Source organism: Limanda limanda, chromosome 4 (genome assembly GCF_963576545.1).
Source record: "Limanda limanda chromosome 4, fLimLim1.1, whole genome shotgun sequence".
NCBI lineage: Eukaryota > Metazoa > Chordata > Actinopteri > Pleuronectiformes > Pleuronectidae > Limanda > Limanda limanda.
The window spans coordinates 17,146,706-17,165,068 of NC_083639.1; the positions used below are offsets into that span (position 1 = coordinate 17,146,706).

General features: G+C 44.2%; 1 protein-coding gene across 1 annotated transcript; it reads left to right on the top strand.

The window, feature by feature from the left end:
• LOC133000288 (bone morphogenetic protein 7-like) lies at positions 1-8,856 on the top strand. The gene is made up of 7 exons (XM_061070181.1): positions 1-400; positions 4,651-4,840; positions 7,607-7,755; positions 8,024-8,230; positions 8,351-8,424; positions 8,512-8,622; positions 8,707-8,856. Exons 1-7 carry the CDS (start codon positions 1-3, stop codon positions 8,854-8,856), a joined length of 1,281 nt encoding a protein of 426 aa, XP_060926164.1.
• Positions 8,857-18,363: the final 9,507 nt, after the last annotated feature.

Consider the following 18,363-nt stretch of genomic DNA (forward strand, 5'->3'; position numbering starts at 1 on the left):
ATGTTGACCAGCGCCTTGGCGACGGTGACCACCCTCCTGTGTTGGGTTGACTGCGTGATGGCCACGCAGGTCGCCTTCTCCAACTTCTCCATGGACAGCGACGTGCACTCCAGCTTCATCCAGCGGCGGCTGCGGAGCCAGGAGCGCAGGGAGATGCAGCGGGAGATCCTCTCCATCCTGGGGCTGCCGCGCCGGCCGCGCCCGCACATCCACACCAAGCACAACGCTGCGCCCATGTTCATGCTGGACCTGTACAACACCATCTCCACAGACCCAGCGGAGCCGCAGGGGTATTCCTACTATAAGCCAGTGGTGCCGACCCAGGCCTCCCCCATGGTGACCCCACAGGACAGCCGCTTCCTGGATGACGCAGACATGGTGATGAGCTTTGTCAACCTGGGTGAGTTTCTTTCAAATTGTCCAACTTGCATTAGAGGAGGATATTTATGTTTCATGCAATAGCCCAAATGAACAATTTACCAGTGATATCCTGTATTATGTGTCAAATTCATATCTGCTCCTCTTTCATCACATTGGCCGTATAATACCTACTGGAGTTTCATAACAATCTGTAAACTTTAGATACTAAAGTTATAAATATTGGTAAAAAGTGAGTAAATAAGAAGTATACAGTGAGTAAATATATAGTGGTTTCCTATTTTTTATTGCTCTCCTATGTATGTTGTATTTATTGCGTTTTTATCTTTCTATGTTCATTGTATGCACCATTAACCAGAGCAAATTCCTTGTATGTGTAAACGTACTTGGCAAAAAAATACTTCTGATTCTGATTCTGATCTGATGATAGTTAAATTGCATTGGTGCGTTATGTTCGTCATATACGAGTTTACAGGTTTATAAACTTGTCCCTTCCCGTCACCACTAACCTACAACATAATGCATTGATTAAGTGTGTGTGTGTCATTGTGAGAGTCTCTGTGTCACCGACTTTTGTGGCTTTTAGGTCACTTTCCTCACTTGAAATGGAGCATTATGCATTCCCGAGCTGTAAATGTTATGACAACATGCCTGTATCCGATTCCCCGGGAATCCCTTCAAAGCTCTAGGGAGAGGCTTTAGCCGGGATTTGTTTCGCATGACTAGGAATTGAACAGGCATTTCTGAACCCCCGGGGAGCCAGAGACAAGTTGAGCGAGATCAAGATACAAGCTGCATCTAAACATATGTTATTGCTGCAGTAATGGTGTTATTGCAGGTGTGCATGCGTTCCTGGATCTGTTTGCATGTTCGTTTGCAGGGTGTAAATTACGATGGGGGTCAAAGGTGGGAGATTTACGCACACTCAGACGTTATTTAATTAATAAAAAGGCAACTCCTGCCATTGTTTCGCCTGGAGATCCCACAGCAGCTCTGATATCACTATGGTGAAACAGGCGGATGACATGGTGCTGTGGCTCTTATCCAGTTGTGGTTACGTCCAAACCCAACCGGTCCTTCTTTGCGGCCCTCTCTGGCCTCAGGGCTTGGATGAGGGCCGCAAAGTGAGGAGTTGAAGTTTGTTCAGAAAACCCTTTAACCATCTGTTTGTTTGCCATTTGGATTGAGGTTAAACCTTAGATGAGGAGCCGTTTAGATTTATTTCTTCAATCAGGCCACAACAGTTTGCTTAATGCTGAACATTTGGAAACTCTCAAATTTGAAATGCAAAACATAAATTTTGACGTCCTCCGTCATGAACTTCTAACTTACAGTCTTTGGCTAATGAGATCTGGAAACATTGTTCCTGAAAACCAATAACAGATTCATGTGGTCGCACATCTGTAGACTTTGATTATGAAGAGGAAGGAGGGGGGAAAAGGACACAATGAGTTTATATTATTTGTCTCCAAAGCTCACCACCACCACGGCCTCCTGATGATCGGCAGAGGTTGTTAGCTTGTGCTCCCACATTGTGCTGTGAGTGGCTCTATCCTGGTGGTCCCTGGATGATCACTTCAAGACTGAACTGGTTTATTTCCTTTCAAAAGACCACAGCTTCCAGTGTGAGTGAGAGGTTTCTGCCGTGAAGCCGTCCCATCCCTGCGGCCAGTGTACGCAGGTCGTTCAATTATCGGTAAATTACATCATAGAGGGAAAGTAGAAAAAAAAGGAACTTTAACTATCATTTGTTAGACAGAATTTGAGACATTTTAATGTGACTACTCATACAAGTGCACGGCTGCGTATGTTTACTTGTGTTTGAGTGCCAAACCACAGGTTGTACCTCCAGAATCACAGTAGAATTGGTCTCATTGTCATCAAGCAGCATTACACAAGGCAGCTGCTATTCCCCATGTGTTTATGAAACATATTGAACGCACTACTGAGGCCTGACTTTGCTGCAAGTCCTCTGCAGCTCTCTGCTCTGCTCTCTCCTTGTTTGCAGCTGCTGAAAGTCTTTGCCCGGAGACGAGTACACGTGCGTGGACTCTGGGCTCCTTTTGACTTGATCGCAGCACACCTGCAGAGCATGGGAAACAGGCTTAATGGCCAGAAAAGTCACTGGCTTTCATTAAAAAAAGAAAAAAAGAGCAAGCTCACAATGCTCTCAAAATGTTGGAGGAGTAACCTTCTTTGAAGAACAGAAGAGCTATTGTGGTTTTTTAGAGAACGTGTAGGAAGAAACGTGTTTGTCCTGCTAAGCTGATCTGTAGGTAGCATAAGGAGATCAGATGAAGAATTTTTTTTTGCCCCCACCAGAACAATCTCATTAACTTTCTCATTATTTGTACATCCATGTGCCGAAATAATCACTTACTTTGTAATCTTAAGCTCCGGTTGTGATTGCACGGCCACCCTTCATGTGACACTTTGAGCCTTTTGACATTCTGCAGCAGATTAATGATTAGGTGATATATTTGTTTAGCTAAAAAGTATTTTTTTGGTTTTACTTCTAGTCTGTACCAAACCAGCCTCAGGTTCTAAGGTATGCTTAAAAACTTGCCAACACATGCAGAAAGTCACGAATATGAAAGAGCAGAAAATAATTATATTCTCACTATACTCAGAAGTGACAAGAATGCCATTCATAACACTTAAACCAATTACTCTTCAAGAAGATCCAATTACCCTCGTGTTTTAAAGTTTGATCTCAGTGCAGTGACTGTGATGCTTCTTAAAAACCACCCACGCTGATTTGTAGCAGAAAAAAAACAGCCTCCCACTTACTATAAAATTGCAGTATAGGTTAACGATATCTCCGTGGCTGTGTGGCCCGGCAGTGTCAGAAGAAATCTGAAGTGTTGAAATGCCTCCCAGAAGGAAGTTTGCATATCTGAGGTCTGATCTCTGCAGCTAATGGTCTCTAACGTAAACACACCAAGTCCTTACAAGCAATTATTGCTTTCATAAAAACACCCCTCGTTCCCCTGCAGCATTTAATTGCGGTCAAACAAATGACTCGCAGGGTTCAGAATGCGCTGCTCGTAACGATGAACGGCCTGTGTGCGGTGTGTGTGTGTGTGTGTGTCGTTAGAAGTGTTTTTAGAAAACTCTTGAGTGTGTGTGTGTATGTGTGTGTTTGAGGGCCATTTTGGGGGAAATGCTGTGTTCCTAGCATTGGGTATACTTTTGGTCTCCTTACACTGAAACAATAGTGGACCATCGGCAGTAACACGGGGTGATGTCATGATGATGTCATGATGTATGCCACTGGGCAGGATGTGTGTAAAGTGGCTAATCGCTGCTCTGCTCTGCACACCTTCACCAGAGACCTCCACTGCTCTTTTCCAAGGACAAACACATTGACTAACGCTGTAAAAACACAACACTGGAAAGCTTCAGGGAGCTTTGGGGTCTCTCCCTGACCACCTCTCCTCTGGAAACTCTGAGCGGTATATAGGGAGCGAGCGAGAGCTTCAGCTGGCTCAGGGCGGGGCGGAAACACCACCGTGCCACCCGCCACTGCAGCCTCACCTCACCCTCTGCAATCAGAATGAAATCACTCTCCGGTAATACATGGCAAAATGATCAGGGAGGTGTGGGTGGCACAGACGCTGGTAGTTAAGTCACACGTGGATTTGTGTGGCTCTCTATACTTTACGTGAGTGTGTTTGCAAAAGCACGCTGGCTGCTGTGGTTTTCCGGGCAGTGCCTTAACAGGCCTTTTCTTGTGGTCAGCACATGTGTGCAGTTTAAACAGGGAGCCAAACTGAGCCCGGAGTGTGTTTTTTTCTCCCCCACATTGGCCTGTATGGCAGAGTCGAACTTAAGTGATGTTTAGATCAATGGCCTCACCCTGTGGAAGCCGGATTTTTCCTATCTCGGCGCTTCCGAGATGTGGGCAGAGCGACACACATCAGAGGAGCCTTTGAATGAGCGACAGATTTGACAGATATTGCAGAGGCTGACTGGTTTACCATCTGATTGTACTCAGCAGTTTGGTTTTTCCACATGTACAAACTTTCCCTGTGAGTCTCAGAAATATTGTTTCACTGTGTGTGTGTGTCTGTGTGTGTGTAAGCTGGGGAGAAAACAATCACCCATTAATCACATTGGTATCACAGTTGTGTGGAGGCTGGTGGGAGATAAGCTGCAATCAAATGTTGATTCACAGCCTCTGAGCTCTGTCTCCCTGCCAGGAAACCACCTGTTCTCCAGACCTGCTGAACACACACTGTATATCCTCTCCTCTTTCTTCTCCCCCGACAGTTGACCAGGATCAGGATCTTCGCTACCAGCAGCACCGGAGGGAATTTCGGTTTGACCTAGCCCGTATTCCAGAGGGGGAGGCGGTCACAGCAGCAGAGTTCAGGATTTACAAGGATTTCGTCCAGGAACGCTATGAGAATGAGACCTTCATAGTCAGCATCTACCAGGTCCTGCAGGTCTCTAAAAATAGGTATGGGTGCTTTATTTTCAGCTTCCGGTCATTTTATTGTTTCGATGCAGAAATGAAATCTCAATTTGCTGATCTTGTATCATGTGTCACCTCATTTTTGTGACTTTTAACATGAAGTGTCCAATGACCATCATTTTATAATTTATCTCTGTCGGTATCTAACAATGTGTATAGTTTGTTTTCATTCTTGTATGTTTGTATGTCTGTCTTTCAAAGGAGTTACTTTAAAATCCTTGATCCTATTTCAAAGGTTTTGTGAAGGTGTGGGTCATGACTAAAGAAAGATCCCATTAAAGTTTGGAGTGGTTATGGATGTATGAGTGGATCCAGGAATTATTATAACAAGAAGTTCTACAGTAGTGGAGGTATTCTCTGTCTGAGCACCTTTTCGAAAAAAAAATGTATTTGGTTAGTTTTTGTTTCACGAAATATGAATACAATTGTGTTTGTGGTGCTCAAATCCTCACAAACTTAAAATTCAGGAAATGATCAACCGAAATGCCATTTCAGAAACAGCGTCCACACTTCTTCTGGCCAAAACACACTGTCTTAGGACTTGGCCTTTAGTAGGAAGTAGTTAAAAAGAGACATGCTAACATGCTAAATTAATAGGCAGAACATGATAAACCTAAGACAAACAGCAGCATGCTGATGTTAGCATTTAGTTTGGAGTATAGTTGTCATTATGTACAGCCTGACAGTGTGGCTTGCAAAGCTTTGGCCTAATACTCGTATTTAAATGTAATATCTGGTTGGTAGACAGAGAGAATCTTTTCATCCTAATTATATTAAGGTGGTGGCAGATACCCGAGCTTCAAAACCAACGTAAAATGTAATAAAAGGTCTGTAATTTATTTTATTTTTTTTCACAAGAGACAGTCTGAGTGGTATTCTTTTAAAAACACATTATGTCCGTGTGTTATTCTTTGAAGCTGCTAGTCTGGTGACGTACATGCACACAACTCTGTCTATATCAGTTGTGCCTGCATATATTCCCTCCCACAGGTTATTTCTGCTGATGCTAGTGTCAGCACTGGAGCTGTTTACACAGACATTACTTTCAATTACAGAAACACAGTGGTTCTCTCCGGAGCAAGTTCACTCTCACACAGTCAGAACAGGAGAGTCCCCAGGAGACCTGCGTTTATAACACGCTGCTCCCACCACAAATAACACACTCGCGCCTCAGGACGTCATTTTACTCTTTACTCTCTCACACAGGTTATTCCTCTTTGTTTTCCATCGCTGTCTGTCTGTCTGCCTGTCTTTCTGTCTGTCAGCTTTACTCTCCTTACTCTGCTTGTTTCAAACCCAAATGTGAAATTGGATAAAAGTGACATGACAGATCTTTCTCATAAATCAAAGCATTACCATCCACCCACATGATATAAATCTCTGAACCCCATTATCCCGCCTGCCTCGGCCTGTTTGGGGAGGGGTGAGTCATGTGCAAGCAGTAGATTTCATCTGTGACAGTGGGTGATGATGGTGTAAAGGGCAACACCATTGTCATTCGTAGACACGAAGGCCACACGTATAGACGAGCAGGCAGCAGGACTTAAAGACAGACGTCTGCCTGCGGGTCCCAGACTCCATCTGTAAACAAAGCAATTGTCTGTGAGATCTCTGCCCTTAAGACGACACATCAGTGGAGGATTTCTCCTCTTGGAAGTTAAGCAAACGCTCCTTTGATAATGGCTGGTCGCCGCGGGGGAGTACATGATTCAGACTGCTAGCTCTGCACAGATCACTATATGTTTTTTGAGGCTGATAACATTTTAAAGAGGTTTGTTCCTGTAATTGTCTTCCTGTATTTGTCTCAGCTCATGTGAAAGAAAGAACACAAAGTACAAACATGGACGTTTGCTCTTGTGTCCCCTGGGTTTTTTTCATTCATTTTACTCTGATTACACATTTTGGTTTATATTTGTTTACTTTTTTTGTTTATACCCACATGCAATGAACAATAATGGAACTGTCACCCCTCACACTAAATACAGCTGAACAGTTTTAGATGAAGTAGACCAGTTAATGTAAACTTAATGTGATCCTGTTTAATATGAGATTGATTTTTTTTGCACTTACTGTCAAAAGACTACAATCAATAACAGTAATAACAACAATAACAATAATATAGAGTAATGACCGAATAAACAATGGAATAATTTCAATAATGTAACTACAATAAGAATTAATTGTAATGTAAAATATTTTCAGCTATTACAAACAAACCTCATCAGTCTGGTTGCTTGCACATAGGGTGGTGAAAGTCTCACTTCTAAGGAAACTGAATCGAATCTTAATGAATGATTCAATGAGTTTTGAGTTTATGTCAAGAATTCAGTTTAAATCAATGATAGTAATACAGCACCCAATCAAAAATACATAGTCTCAGTGCACTTTATATAGTTCACCACTATTTTTGTCCTCTCACCCCGACAGGTGAGAGGACAAAAATGGACACGGATAAGGGAAACAAAAGGAACGAAAGGGAGACGAAAGGGAACAAAGAAGAGAGAGATTAGACACAGTTGCATATTAACCACATTAACCATATTAACCACGTCAGATATGTTGTTGTAGCAATAATGATAATTATAGAGGTGTTACTAATAGTCAATTCAGCACCAGTTAATAATACTAAATATGATAATAGCAGTGCTGATTATAAATATCAGGGCGTACATGTACCTGTAAATGAAAACATCTAAAAATGTTGAAAGGTATAGATCTGCTTTGACCACAGATGTATGTTCCTCTCCTCAGTGAAGTGGAGCTGTTGCTGCTGGACCAGCGAGACGTCTGGGCTGCAGAGGAGGGCTGGCTGGTGTTTGACCTGACCCCCACCAGTAACCATTGGCTGGTCAAACCTGAGCAGAACCTGGGCTTGCACCTGGTCTTGGAGGACAGCCATGGTCAGTCGCCAAGATTCATAGAACCAACAATAGACCGTCTGTTTTTGTCTTAAGAAATGACTAATTGTTATGATGAATGCTCTTTAAATCCTGTGGCTTAAAAAAAGGCACCACATATTGAGTGAATCTATTTTGAATTTGAATTACGACTGTGGTTGCTGTGGTGATATAAGGATGAACAAATGATTGTTTAGTAGAATGTCAGACGTGTGTTGTTGCCAGTGGCTGTTTGAGGCCGAGTCTAAGCAAGTGTTGTCTCCCCCTGCAGGCCACAGGAGGAACCCCCGGCTGGCAGGGCTGGTGACTGGCACCGGGCCCCAGGACAAGCAGCCCTTCATGGTTGCCTTTTTTAAAGCCAGTGAGGTTCGCTTCCGCAGCATCCGCTCCACCCACGGCCACAAGGGTCGCCAGTCTCACCGCTCCAAACCTCAGAGGACTGTTCAGGACGCGTTGAAGGCAGTGGAAGCTGCAACAGGTGGGTGGACCCTTAAATTCTCCATGTCATAATGACATATAACAACCCATCGGTATAAAATCCTTTTCACATTCTTTTAATACACTTGTGTTGACTCATAGATGAACTTTTCCCTTTCAGATAATCTTGGATTTTCTAAAGAAGGATGTAAAAAACACGAGCTCTATGTCAGTTTCAGAGATCTGGGATGGCAGGTATAGTTTATTTTATTTTATTTCAAATTATTTTATTTGAACACATTACGGAAAACCCTTACCCTGTTGTTTTGTTTCTCTGTTCAGGACTGGATCATAGCACCAGAGGGCTACGCCGCGTACTACTGTGAAGGGGAATGTGCTTTCCCTCTCAACTCCTACATGAATGCCACCAATCACGCTATCGTGCAAACTCTGGTAAGTCCCGAAAGTGATGACAGTCATAAAAACCTCAGCTGTCTGTGCAAGTGTGATTTATGCCTCTTCCTCTTCTAACCTCAGGTGCACTTTATCAACCCGGAGACGGTGCCTAAGCCCTGCTGCGCCCCAACGCAGCTCCACGGCATCTCAGTGCTCTACTTTGACGACAGCTCCAACGTCATCCTGAAGAAGTACCGCAACATGGTGGTCAGAGCGTGTGGCTGCCACTGACCACCTGTCGACCCTCCCTATGAGTTTTATAAACCTGGAGGGATATTTAAAAAGAGACAAAGGTGGAGAAAGCAGACGGAAGATGATTGACTGGGGAATCCTTGCCACAGAATGAACTTTATTCAGGGTAAATGCCGCCCGTTCAGTGTTAACCACTACCAACAGAGAATGGCTGAACAAAGGACTTCCTTTTAGTGTGACTGCAAAAAGTGAACTGAGCCATGTGGAGTCACTTTAGAAGCACAACATCACTGATTACTAAAACCCTTTCAACCAGTTTTTCCTGTTTGGGGAAAAACGCAATACACCATACATATCTGCAATTAAATAATCTGGATATTAGACATGGGAATATTAAATATTGCGTATTGAGTAAAAATGTGCATTACACCGCTCATACCACCCACTGCACCTTGTCTTCTGGAGCAGTCGAATGAGCTTGTTTCCTGATCAGAAAAATAAACCTTCAACCAGTTGTATACCGGTCAGGTGTTAGACATCTGGCCCCCTGTGTGTGTGTGTGCTGCTGAAGTGCAGGATCTCTGTGAAGAATGACAGCTGAGACTGTTAATAACAGTGTGCTGATGATTGAAAGGTCGAGACTGTTGGGCCCATAGTTTCCTGGTGTAGATGTATTTCACCGCAGGCCTGTGAAGGGCGTACTGTCTGTGATTCATCTTCATGAGGCGGACACCAGGGTGTGCACCATCACCCCCCGACCACAGCTGCCTTCTGGAGGCCAACAGATGCAAACTGCAGGAGATCGAACAAGAGGCTGTAATTTTACTCTGTCAGATTAAAGTAGTTGAATAAATTGGAACGAGAATCAGACGTGTGCTTTTTACCTAATTTGGATCAATAACGCTCTTTGCAGTGGAATTCAAAGCCCTTAGACGGTTGCATTAAACTCACTGTGTATTTTCCACACTGCTTGTCTCATATGCTGTTACACAATCATCCTCTGCAGATGGGAGAAATTTTAAAAACTATTATTCCATAATGTGGCATGGTACGGCCGGGGTCTTTCTGTGTGGAGTTTCTACGTTCTATCTGTGTCTGTCTGGGTTTTCTCCAGAAACTCTTACAGTCCAAAGACATGCAGAAGGGTTAGGTCAATTGGAGACTCTAAAATGACCATAAGAGTTAATGTGAGTACATGATGTAGCCCACCTTTCACCCAGGGATGAGCTCCAGCTCCCCCACAACCCTTAAATCAGGGGTTCTCAAAGTGGGGACCCCCATGGATCTTGAAGGGAGTCGGAGGGCTCACCAGGAAAAGTGGAATCATTATTGAAGCTATAATTTCATCCATAAGTAACTCACTGACAGAATGTTATCACTTTTTGGTCCTTAATTACCACACTTCCTGTAATATGACAACACTGACACCACTGCCTCAAATGATAATCCTTATAGATGATGGATGGATGGATGGATTTGCTCCTCGCTGAAGAAGATCATGTGATATGTTCGAAAGCAGCTGATCAGCTCCCTAATGGACCTTGTGGTGTATTTTCACCTTGTGATTTAGCGTTTCATCTCTTATCCTACTGCTAATAATAATTAACAGCAAATTTTCACAACATATTTACTTAACAGTGAGAAAACTGCTCCACAAGTTAAAGAACTGATCTGTGGTCATGTTTACAGCAACCTGCCTTTTATAACTGAAGTCTACATGGTGCACATTTCAGTTCCTCCTCATTCAGTAAGACCTGTGAGTACTCACAGGGAAGTGACATCACAGCACCCACACATGATGCTGTACACTGATTGTGGGCTTTAATATACTCAGAATAGCACAAGCGTCTCCACTCATAAAATAGGCATCAGTACAAAAAGCAAAGCACATACTTTACATAATGTGTGCAACAACCTGGCAAACAAAGGCATCCACAGTGACATTCACCGAGAAGCCGAGCGCTTCCAGCAGAGCACATTACATCACTGCCCACACTGTTAAAAACACACAATTACATCTGTCACTGTGAATAGAAAATAGAGGTAGAAGCGTAAGAACGGAAATCGCACTGATTCAAACACAGAGGTGTTGATTGTCGATGCTCAACTCCCCCAAAATCGATCATTTGTGAGAAGTGAAGAAGTCTTACATAACATTAGGCAGGAGATAGCTTCAGAACATATCGCCAGCAGAGAACGACCTGAGGGAGTGTGTTTTATGTGCCTTTCAAGGAACATGGGCTGATTCTGTTAGGATTGCTGGGGAGAACTTGAACACTCAGAATGAAAACTGAAACTATCTTCTTAGAGCCTACAAGATCCTTCTCAACCTCACTGTCACTGTAGCAGCTCCCTGCAGCGACACATATGTTACATGTCCTCTCAAAAAGTGCTTTCTCACATGTGTGAGCGTTTGATTAGACTCACAGACAGCGGGATATTTTATCTTGATTCAACTCATATAATCAGTTTGACTTACCTCCAACAAATATGTGCTAACATAACCTCTAGGGGATCCTGAGCGATAACGATCGTCTTTATATTTACTCCTTATGGATTTATACATTTTTAAGATGACAGTCATGCACAGAAATATGATTCAGGAGGTAGAACGACAGCAAATACAGCTAAAGGTAGCAGAGCTTAACAGAGACTGACCTAATCCCTGCTCATAAACCAGTGGCCCTTTCACTTCATGCAATTAGTCCCTGGACCTCTCAGCTCGGGGGCCGAATAACGTCTCCTCCGCACTGTCTTCACCTCCTCCTTCTTCTTCTCCCGTGATGGCCACTGTGGCCCTGGGACAACCTTGGGGGGCTCACACTCTGTCACTGACTTCAGGCGTGAGGTTTTTGGCTCAGGTGTGGCTGACGGTGAGGGCTGAGACGGAGCTGAGACGGGTGTAAGGGCCAGGCAGACGTCCCCCACGCTCAGCTGGCGGCACTGGAGGCCACAGAGACAGGCAGTTCTCTGAGGGCTGCAGGAGGACCAGCCCTGCCCACGCACAAAGAACGGGTACTCCACATAGACGTCTACCAACTCCTGATAAAGGGAAAGAGAAATCCAGTATGAGACAGAGAAATGGAGTACACGTACTTGTTCCCTGGAGGTTGGTGGTGTTCCAGTTCATAGAATCTACCTGTGATGAATTCAAAAAGCAACTACAGAGCAAGAAACATGGAGGTATTTGATTCTGACTGTTTGAAAACCTTATGACACAGTTGTATTAGAGACTGACCACCTGTCTAAGGTCAGGTGGCATTGGACTCCCGTCGACTATTAGAGAGTAAGCAGTACAAACAGATGGATTAATGGATGGATGGATGGATGGATAGATGGATGGATAGATGAAAAAACATTTCTTTCAACCATATACTGTCTATGTGGATGAATGACAAAGATGACTTGACTTGATGAATGGAAGGATCGATGAGGATGGATGAATGAATCAATGGATTGATAGATGGAGGGATAGACGAATCATTGGATGATGGATAGATAGATGAACCGATAGATGGATGGATGGATAACTACATGCACGGACAATAAATGTCCGCACACCAATTAATGCTCACGCAAACATCAATTACCTCCCAGTTAATGTTTCGGCACAGGCTTCCTCAGACAAAGTACAAAGCAGAGACAAAGACACATATACCTGCACCAAGAGGTCACCTGACTGCTCCAGACCTCATGACCTCTTATCCCACATTAAAAAATATTTAAAAACTTTGTGGGAGAATCAATATTTCTTGTTTTTGTCTGGCTCACTGCTGAAGTTTGGATTCGTGTGTTTTTGTGCATTCAGCGACAAATGGAAAATCCAGTTTGGACTTTTATAGTTCAAATTATAGTTTTAGATTTAACAAATTAAAGCACATTTGTTATGAAATATTTGATGTTTATATTTGAATTATTATATTATTTATATTTGTTTAAAAAACAACCTCAGGGAAAAATAAGTGTTGGTGGCAGATATTTTGAAATATTACAACATTAAAAAACTGGTTTAGGATTACAGCTTAAAGGCCAATGTTTCCATTTTAGCAAATCCGGAACGTTGTGTGACGTAAATGTAATCATCTGTCACCAGAGTCCTTGAGCACTTAGAGTGGATTCATGTGGACCGTCTCTACTGTGAGTAGACATATTTATTTCTCATATATTCTTTCTCATGTTTTCCAACGTAATGCAGGCAATTATACAAACACCTCATACTCTCAGCAAGTTGTCAGTGCATTCTTGTTGAGTGTGACCATATATCGACATTTGAGTTTACATTTATTCTCACCCGAATGCAACATTTGGAAGATACACAGCTTCAGGATAAATATTAATTACAGCTATGTGAAGGTTCTGTTATGAATGTTGAATTCTACACTGGGATTTTTCCTTCACCTGCGTCTGTTGGTCGTGAAGCAAGATGAGGAGGCGTGACAGGGAGGAGGAGGAGTTGTAGGCTGAAGGAGAGATGCTCTGCACCGTGCAGCAGCTCAGGCGTAGGTCCGGGCAGGCCAGCGATCCCAGCAGGAAGTCCTCCGTCTGCAGGTGCTCCACCCGTCTCAGCCGGCCGTCTCTGAGCTCGATTAGAGAGCCGGCCACAAAGTGAGGGAGCAGCCAGGGGAAACGGTCAGGAGAAGGAGTGGATGTGTCCTCTTTCATTGAGGTATATGTGCTAGATGAGTTATCGTTGCAGGAAACTCTTCTGAGGGAATGTTCCGAAACAAGTTGTGGGACAATGTTTGTTGGTGTGTGCAACAAATCATGTTGCTCCGCGTGAGCAGAGTGAGGTCGGCCAGTGCTCAACGATGGAGGACCTGCTCTTTCAAACCTGGGAAAATACTCCACTTTCCTGTCTCTTCTCCTCACATATGGTCCTTTATTCCTGCTATTGCTTTGCCTCTCTGCATTGAAACTCTTGTCCCTTAATGTCTTGAGCTGCTCCCAGTTGTACCCTTCGCGGTGTCGCAAACCCTCAGACACCAGGGAGATGGGGCTGAATCTAGAGGGGGGGTGTGGATGGACTGCAGGTGTGCCAGGTAACTGGTAGTGGTAGGGAAAGTCCCATCCAGGGTGCAGGGGGTTGAACTCTCTCGACTCGGCCCAGCCGTGGTGATCCTTGAAGGCAGACAGCACCTGAGGCTTGGACCTGCTGGTGGATGATGTGTGGATCTGCATCCAGGGCTGGTAGAGAGCAGGGACCCGTCTCGGCAACGGCTGGAAGGGGCTTGTGTGTTTTGTCTTGTACTCATTGCGGCTCTTGTAAGGGTAAGGTGCCTTGAATGTTGCTGCATCACACTCCTGCTGCTGATGTGACAGGGAGCTCAGTCTTTGGTCCCTCTTCTTCAGCGGGAGGCTGTCCCTGTCTGGGTTTGGCGTGAAGCTCATTGGCTCACGCTGCCCGTCACTCACACTGGTGCTGCATGACCTCCTGCAGATGTGGAGGAGGTGTGTGGTGATCACGTGACACCATCAGTCTCTGGGCAGGCGTGGCAGAAAGTTCGGCCCAAGGTCGTCACGATCTGAAAAGCGGAAGAGACAAACATTTTTACAAACAACTTTATGTCTTTGCAAAGTGTCAAGCCGAAGACCTTACCCTCTATTTAGCCTCTGTCTTTCTTTCCTCACCTGTCACTTCCTCTCTTGCTCTTTACAATCTGGTTGATAAATTATACAACCCCCCCCACCCCCCCACCTCCCATCTGGACGTGCCACCTGGTGTTACCTTTCCCGTAAATATCCCCTCAACATCTCAACAACCATCAGCCATCCGCTTCAAATTCAGGCTGTCCAAACACCAATTGCCATATTGACTGGGTTCAGTTTGATGGACATCTCTGAACGCCTTTGTAGAAAAAAAATAAGTTACTATGGTAACAAAGTGAAGGAATTTGCATCAAAGTGGGGACCAGGCGGTAAGAAGGTTGAGGTCGGGTGTGAGGTTATAGAGGCTAGATCATGTCAGTATTAGGTCACTTCTTTCTGAGGTTAATATTTCAATCAGGTTTTCATGTGAATTGTTCCACTCGAAGTTGCAGGAGGACAAAGCACATCTTTTTTGTGGTACTGAAGTGATCTCCGGCAACTAGAGCTACTGAAACACCATCATCACTCCTTACATGAGTACACAGTGAGTCAGTTCACTCAGGCGACCTAAATATAAGCGCACACACACGGTTCCTTACCTACTCATGGCCCTGCAGACATATTTACACAAAAGGCTGCAGGGAGGTAAAGAGCAGAGCGGGACTTTTACAGCCTGTCAATGCAAAGCTCATCTCAATGCCCTGAATTATGTCATCGTCATAGCCGAGTGCCGCTGAATGGAGCTCTGTGACTCTGAAAGGCTTGTCTCTGATATGAACTGTTTCTCTTTTATATACTGTGTGTGTGTGTGTGTTCCTGCACTTATCTTTTTGCGATGACAATTTTAAGCAAAGACTCCGAAGAGGGAGGCCATTTTTGGAAAGTGAGTCCTTACTTTGTCAATGGGCTGTTTGAGGGTTAAGACTTGGTTTTAGGGTTTAGGTTTAGGTCTAGGTTTAGGTTTAGGTTTAGGGTTGGGGTTGGGGTTGGGGTTAGGTTTAGGGTTAGGAATTTAGTTTGGGTGGTTAAGGTTAGGGTAAGGGGCTAGGAAAGGTATTATGTCAATTAGTGTCCTCACTGAGACAGAAGTACAAATGTGTGTGTGTGTGTGTGTGCGTGTGTGTGTGTGTGTGTGTGTGTGTGTGTGTGTACATGAGACAGAGAGAGATCAGACACCACCCTCACACTGACATCCCCGTGTGAGTACTCAGCATTATACAATGAAACATAAATAGATTAGTGTTTGTCAGATAAATTCCCACAGCGGGAATGTAAATTCATTCAAATGGTATCAAGGTGTTGGCTGTAACCCTAACTCATAAGGACGAGGTTAGGTTACAATCAGATGGGGACCTACAGAGGCCTATACACTGTCATGTTAGGATCATGAGGTCATGAGTTCACAACAGGTTGTTAATCTATGGAAATGAAATATGTGCACAGTGGCGCTCACTGTGCTTAAAGCCACTGGGATAATAATTAGCTATTTCTTTTGCATTTCAACAGTGACAACATTGCGTTATGTGCAGCTTGATTTGCAACACAACCGCGTTTAACCTTCTGCTGTTGAATCCTGCAGAGAGCGAAGAGTTCATCAAACATGCATCCGGAGTTCCAACAGCGCATATATATCATAACATGCTCTTTATGTGGAATGAAGGAGAGAAACAAATTCAGAGTTCCTCTATGTATAGGACACTTACCTACATGCTCCTCCATCCATCCATCCGTTTTCTCTGCACGTCCATCTTCACACTGCACATCCAACCATGTCCAAGGAATGAACACAGGCGGTTCTCAGACACACACACACACACCTGTCTGTTTGCCTTGTGTCGTCCTCCCGGGCTGCAGGTGAAAAGGTAAAAAAAAAGCACAGCAGAATGAAAGGAACCATCCAGACAAGCTCAACAGTCTATCAGACACCTTTTCTCTTCTTGTCTCCTATCCTCCCCTCTCTCTCTCTCTCTCTCTCTCTCTCTCTCTCTCTCTCTCTCTCTCTCTCTCTCTCTCTCTCTCTCTCTCTCTCTTACCTCCTACTCACTTTTACATTTCACACTCCCACTCCGCTCAGTCAGTCCTGTTAACCTTTCTCAGACAGATTTCATGTCCCTCCCTCTCTTTCTTTCTCTCTCTCTCTCCCTCTCTCTCCATCCCTCACAGCTGAACTTGCTCACCCTGCGTTTGCTGCTGAGTAGCACTCTCAGCCTCTCTTCCATTTGTAATCACCCTCCTCTCTTTCCATATTCCAAACACTCTCTCCCTTTTCCCCTCCGCGCAGCTCTCTGTTGTTGTGTGTATAATTAGAAATGAGACTGCTGTGCAACTCCTCAGCTGATGGTAGGCGTATGACTGCCTGATGGCTCTGGCGTTCTGCCTGGTGGAGTGAGGGCGGGAAGCCGTTTGCTGCCTTCCACTAGAGCCTGGACACACTCACGTACAAATGAAAAGAAAGGGATTGGCAGCGATAGAAATCTTGTGGCCACATCTGAGACCTCAGGGCCGTGCCACGATCTTTACTTTGTTAATACCTCCGGCTTATTCTCACCTCAGGGTCAGACGTCGGTGATGTTTCGTCCTGAATGAGTGCAACACCCAACACAATGATTGCTTTGACACAGTCGGTAATTGCTCCAGACCGAAGAGCTCAAAGGTCAACATTAAACACCAAAGAGAGGAGGCCTTTCATAGCTCTGCAGATAACATGAACGATATTCCGTCACTCGCGTCCGTGCTTGCTTTCTACATGTTTTTCCTCACCTACTTCCTGCTCGTCTGTCTCTTTCATCTCACAAGAAAGAACGAGAACGTTGGGTCTATCACAGCAGCCCTGGTCCCAGCTACTCATCCTGCAGGGCCTTAGCAGGTGAGCCCCCTCCTGTCATGAGAAATCCCACGCATAATTTCGTTTGAGGTGAAGAGGATTTCTCACTTTGAGTCACATCATGCTTCCGCTGCCCACTCTGTTTTCTCTCTACACTTTCTGAACACATACATGCACACACCAGCTTGCACACACACACACACACACACACACTGGGGAGAGTTAACAGTGTTGTAAGACTCTGCATCACAGTGTTTGCCTCGTTTGCACTTTTAGGCTGAACCACCACAACCGCTGACATTTACAAAGAGTGCATTGTTTTATTGCTAGAAATCGCCAATCACACCCACCACTTCCTAACTGTTGTCTCACTGCCTGTTTCTGCAGTTTCACTAGTTTGGCACAGATGCCAAGTGTGAGTTTCACCAGTGAAGGTTTCCATGCTCACTTTATTCATCACTAGAAATTGGGAAATGTCTGTTGTTGATTTGTTTTCTCAAACTGAATTTTCTCTTTCAAACTGCATTTTCTGTTGATCAAAACTATTGTGCGTGATCCACAATTTATTGCACTTTGTGCAGATTCTTGGAATGACTCACAGCAGCACCTGATCCTGCCTGCGCCTGAAGCACGACAGTCTTTAAAAGCCTCCCTCAAGTGCTGATACAGTCTTTTTCAAAAAGGCAAAAAGCCAATGATGTAATGGTGTTTTGTGAAGCTTCGGCATGCAAATATTGTGTAACCACCAATTTCAGCTGAGAGGAAGTGGAACAGACATCTCCTCTCCACTAGATGGAGTCCAGGAAACACAGACCCTCTGATCTGTGCTCTCAAAATTTCCTGGCTAAAATTCAATCATCCACTTTGTCTCTTCACTTAAAAAGGCCTCTGATGAATATGATTCCTTAAATAGATATGTAATTACATGCAACAGATAAAAAACATATTTAAAAACACTCCTATGTTCATCATGTGCTGTTTAAATTAGCAATTAAAAATTAATATTTTAAGCCAAAAACAATTACCAATACTCTGGGCAGCAGGAACATTTTCAAGATTTGGACAATTGCTAAGCTGGATATGTGTCCTATATATGTCATTACATCTGAGTCAACACTACACCTGGTTCTGTCATG

Bases quoted from the DNA above. Each gene is read 5' to 3' on its own strand.
- LOC133000288 (XM_061070181.1), top strand. From the start codon at position 1: ATGTTGACCAGCGCCTTGGCGACGGTGACCACCCTCCTGTGTTGGGTT. The intron at 401-4,650 runs GTGAGTTTCTTT...CTCCCCCGACAG, and splicing joins GATGAGCTTTGTCAACCTGG to TTGACCAGGATCAGGATCTT. The intron at 7,756-8,023 runs GTCAGTCGCCAA...CTCCCCCTGCAG, and splicing joins GGTCTTGGAGGACAGCCATG to GCCACAGGAGGAACCCCCGG.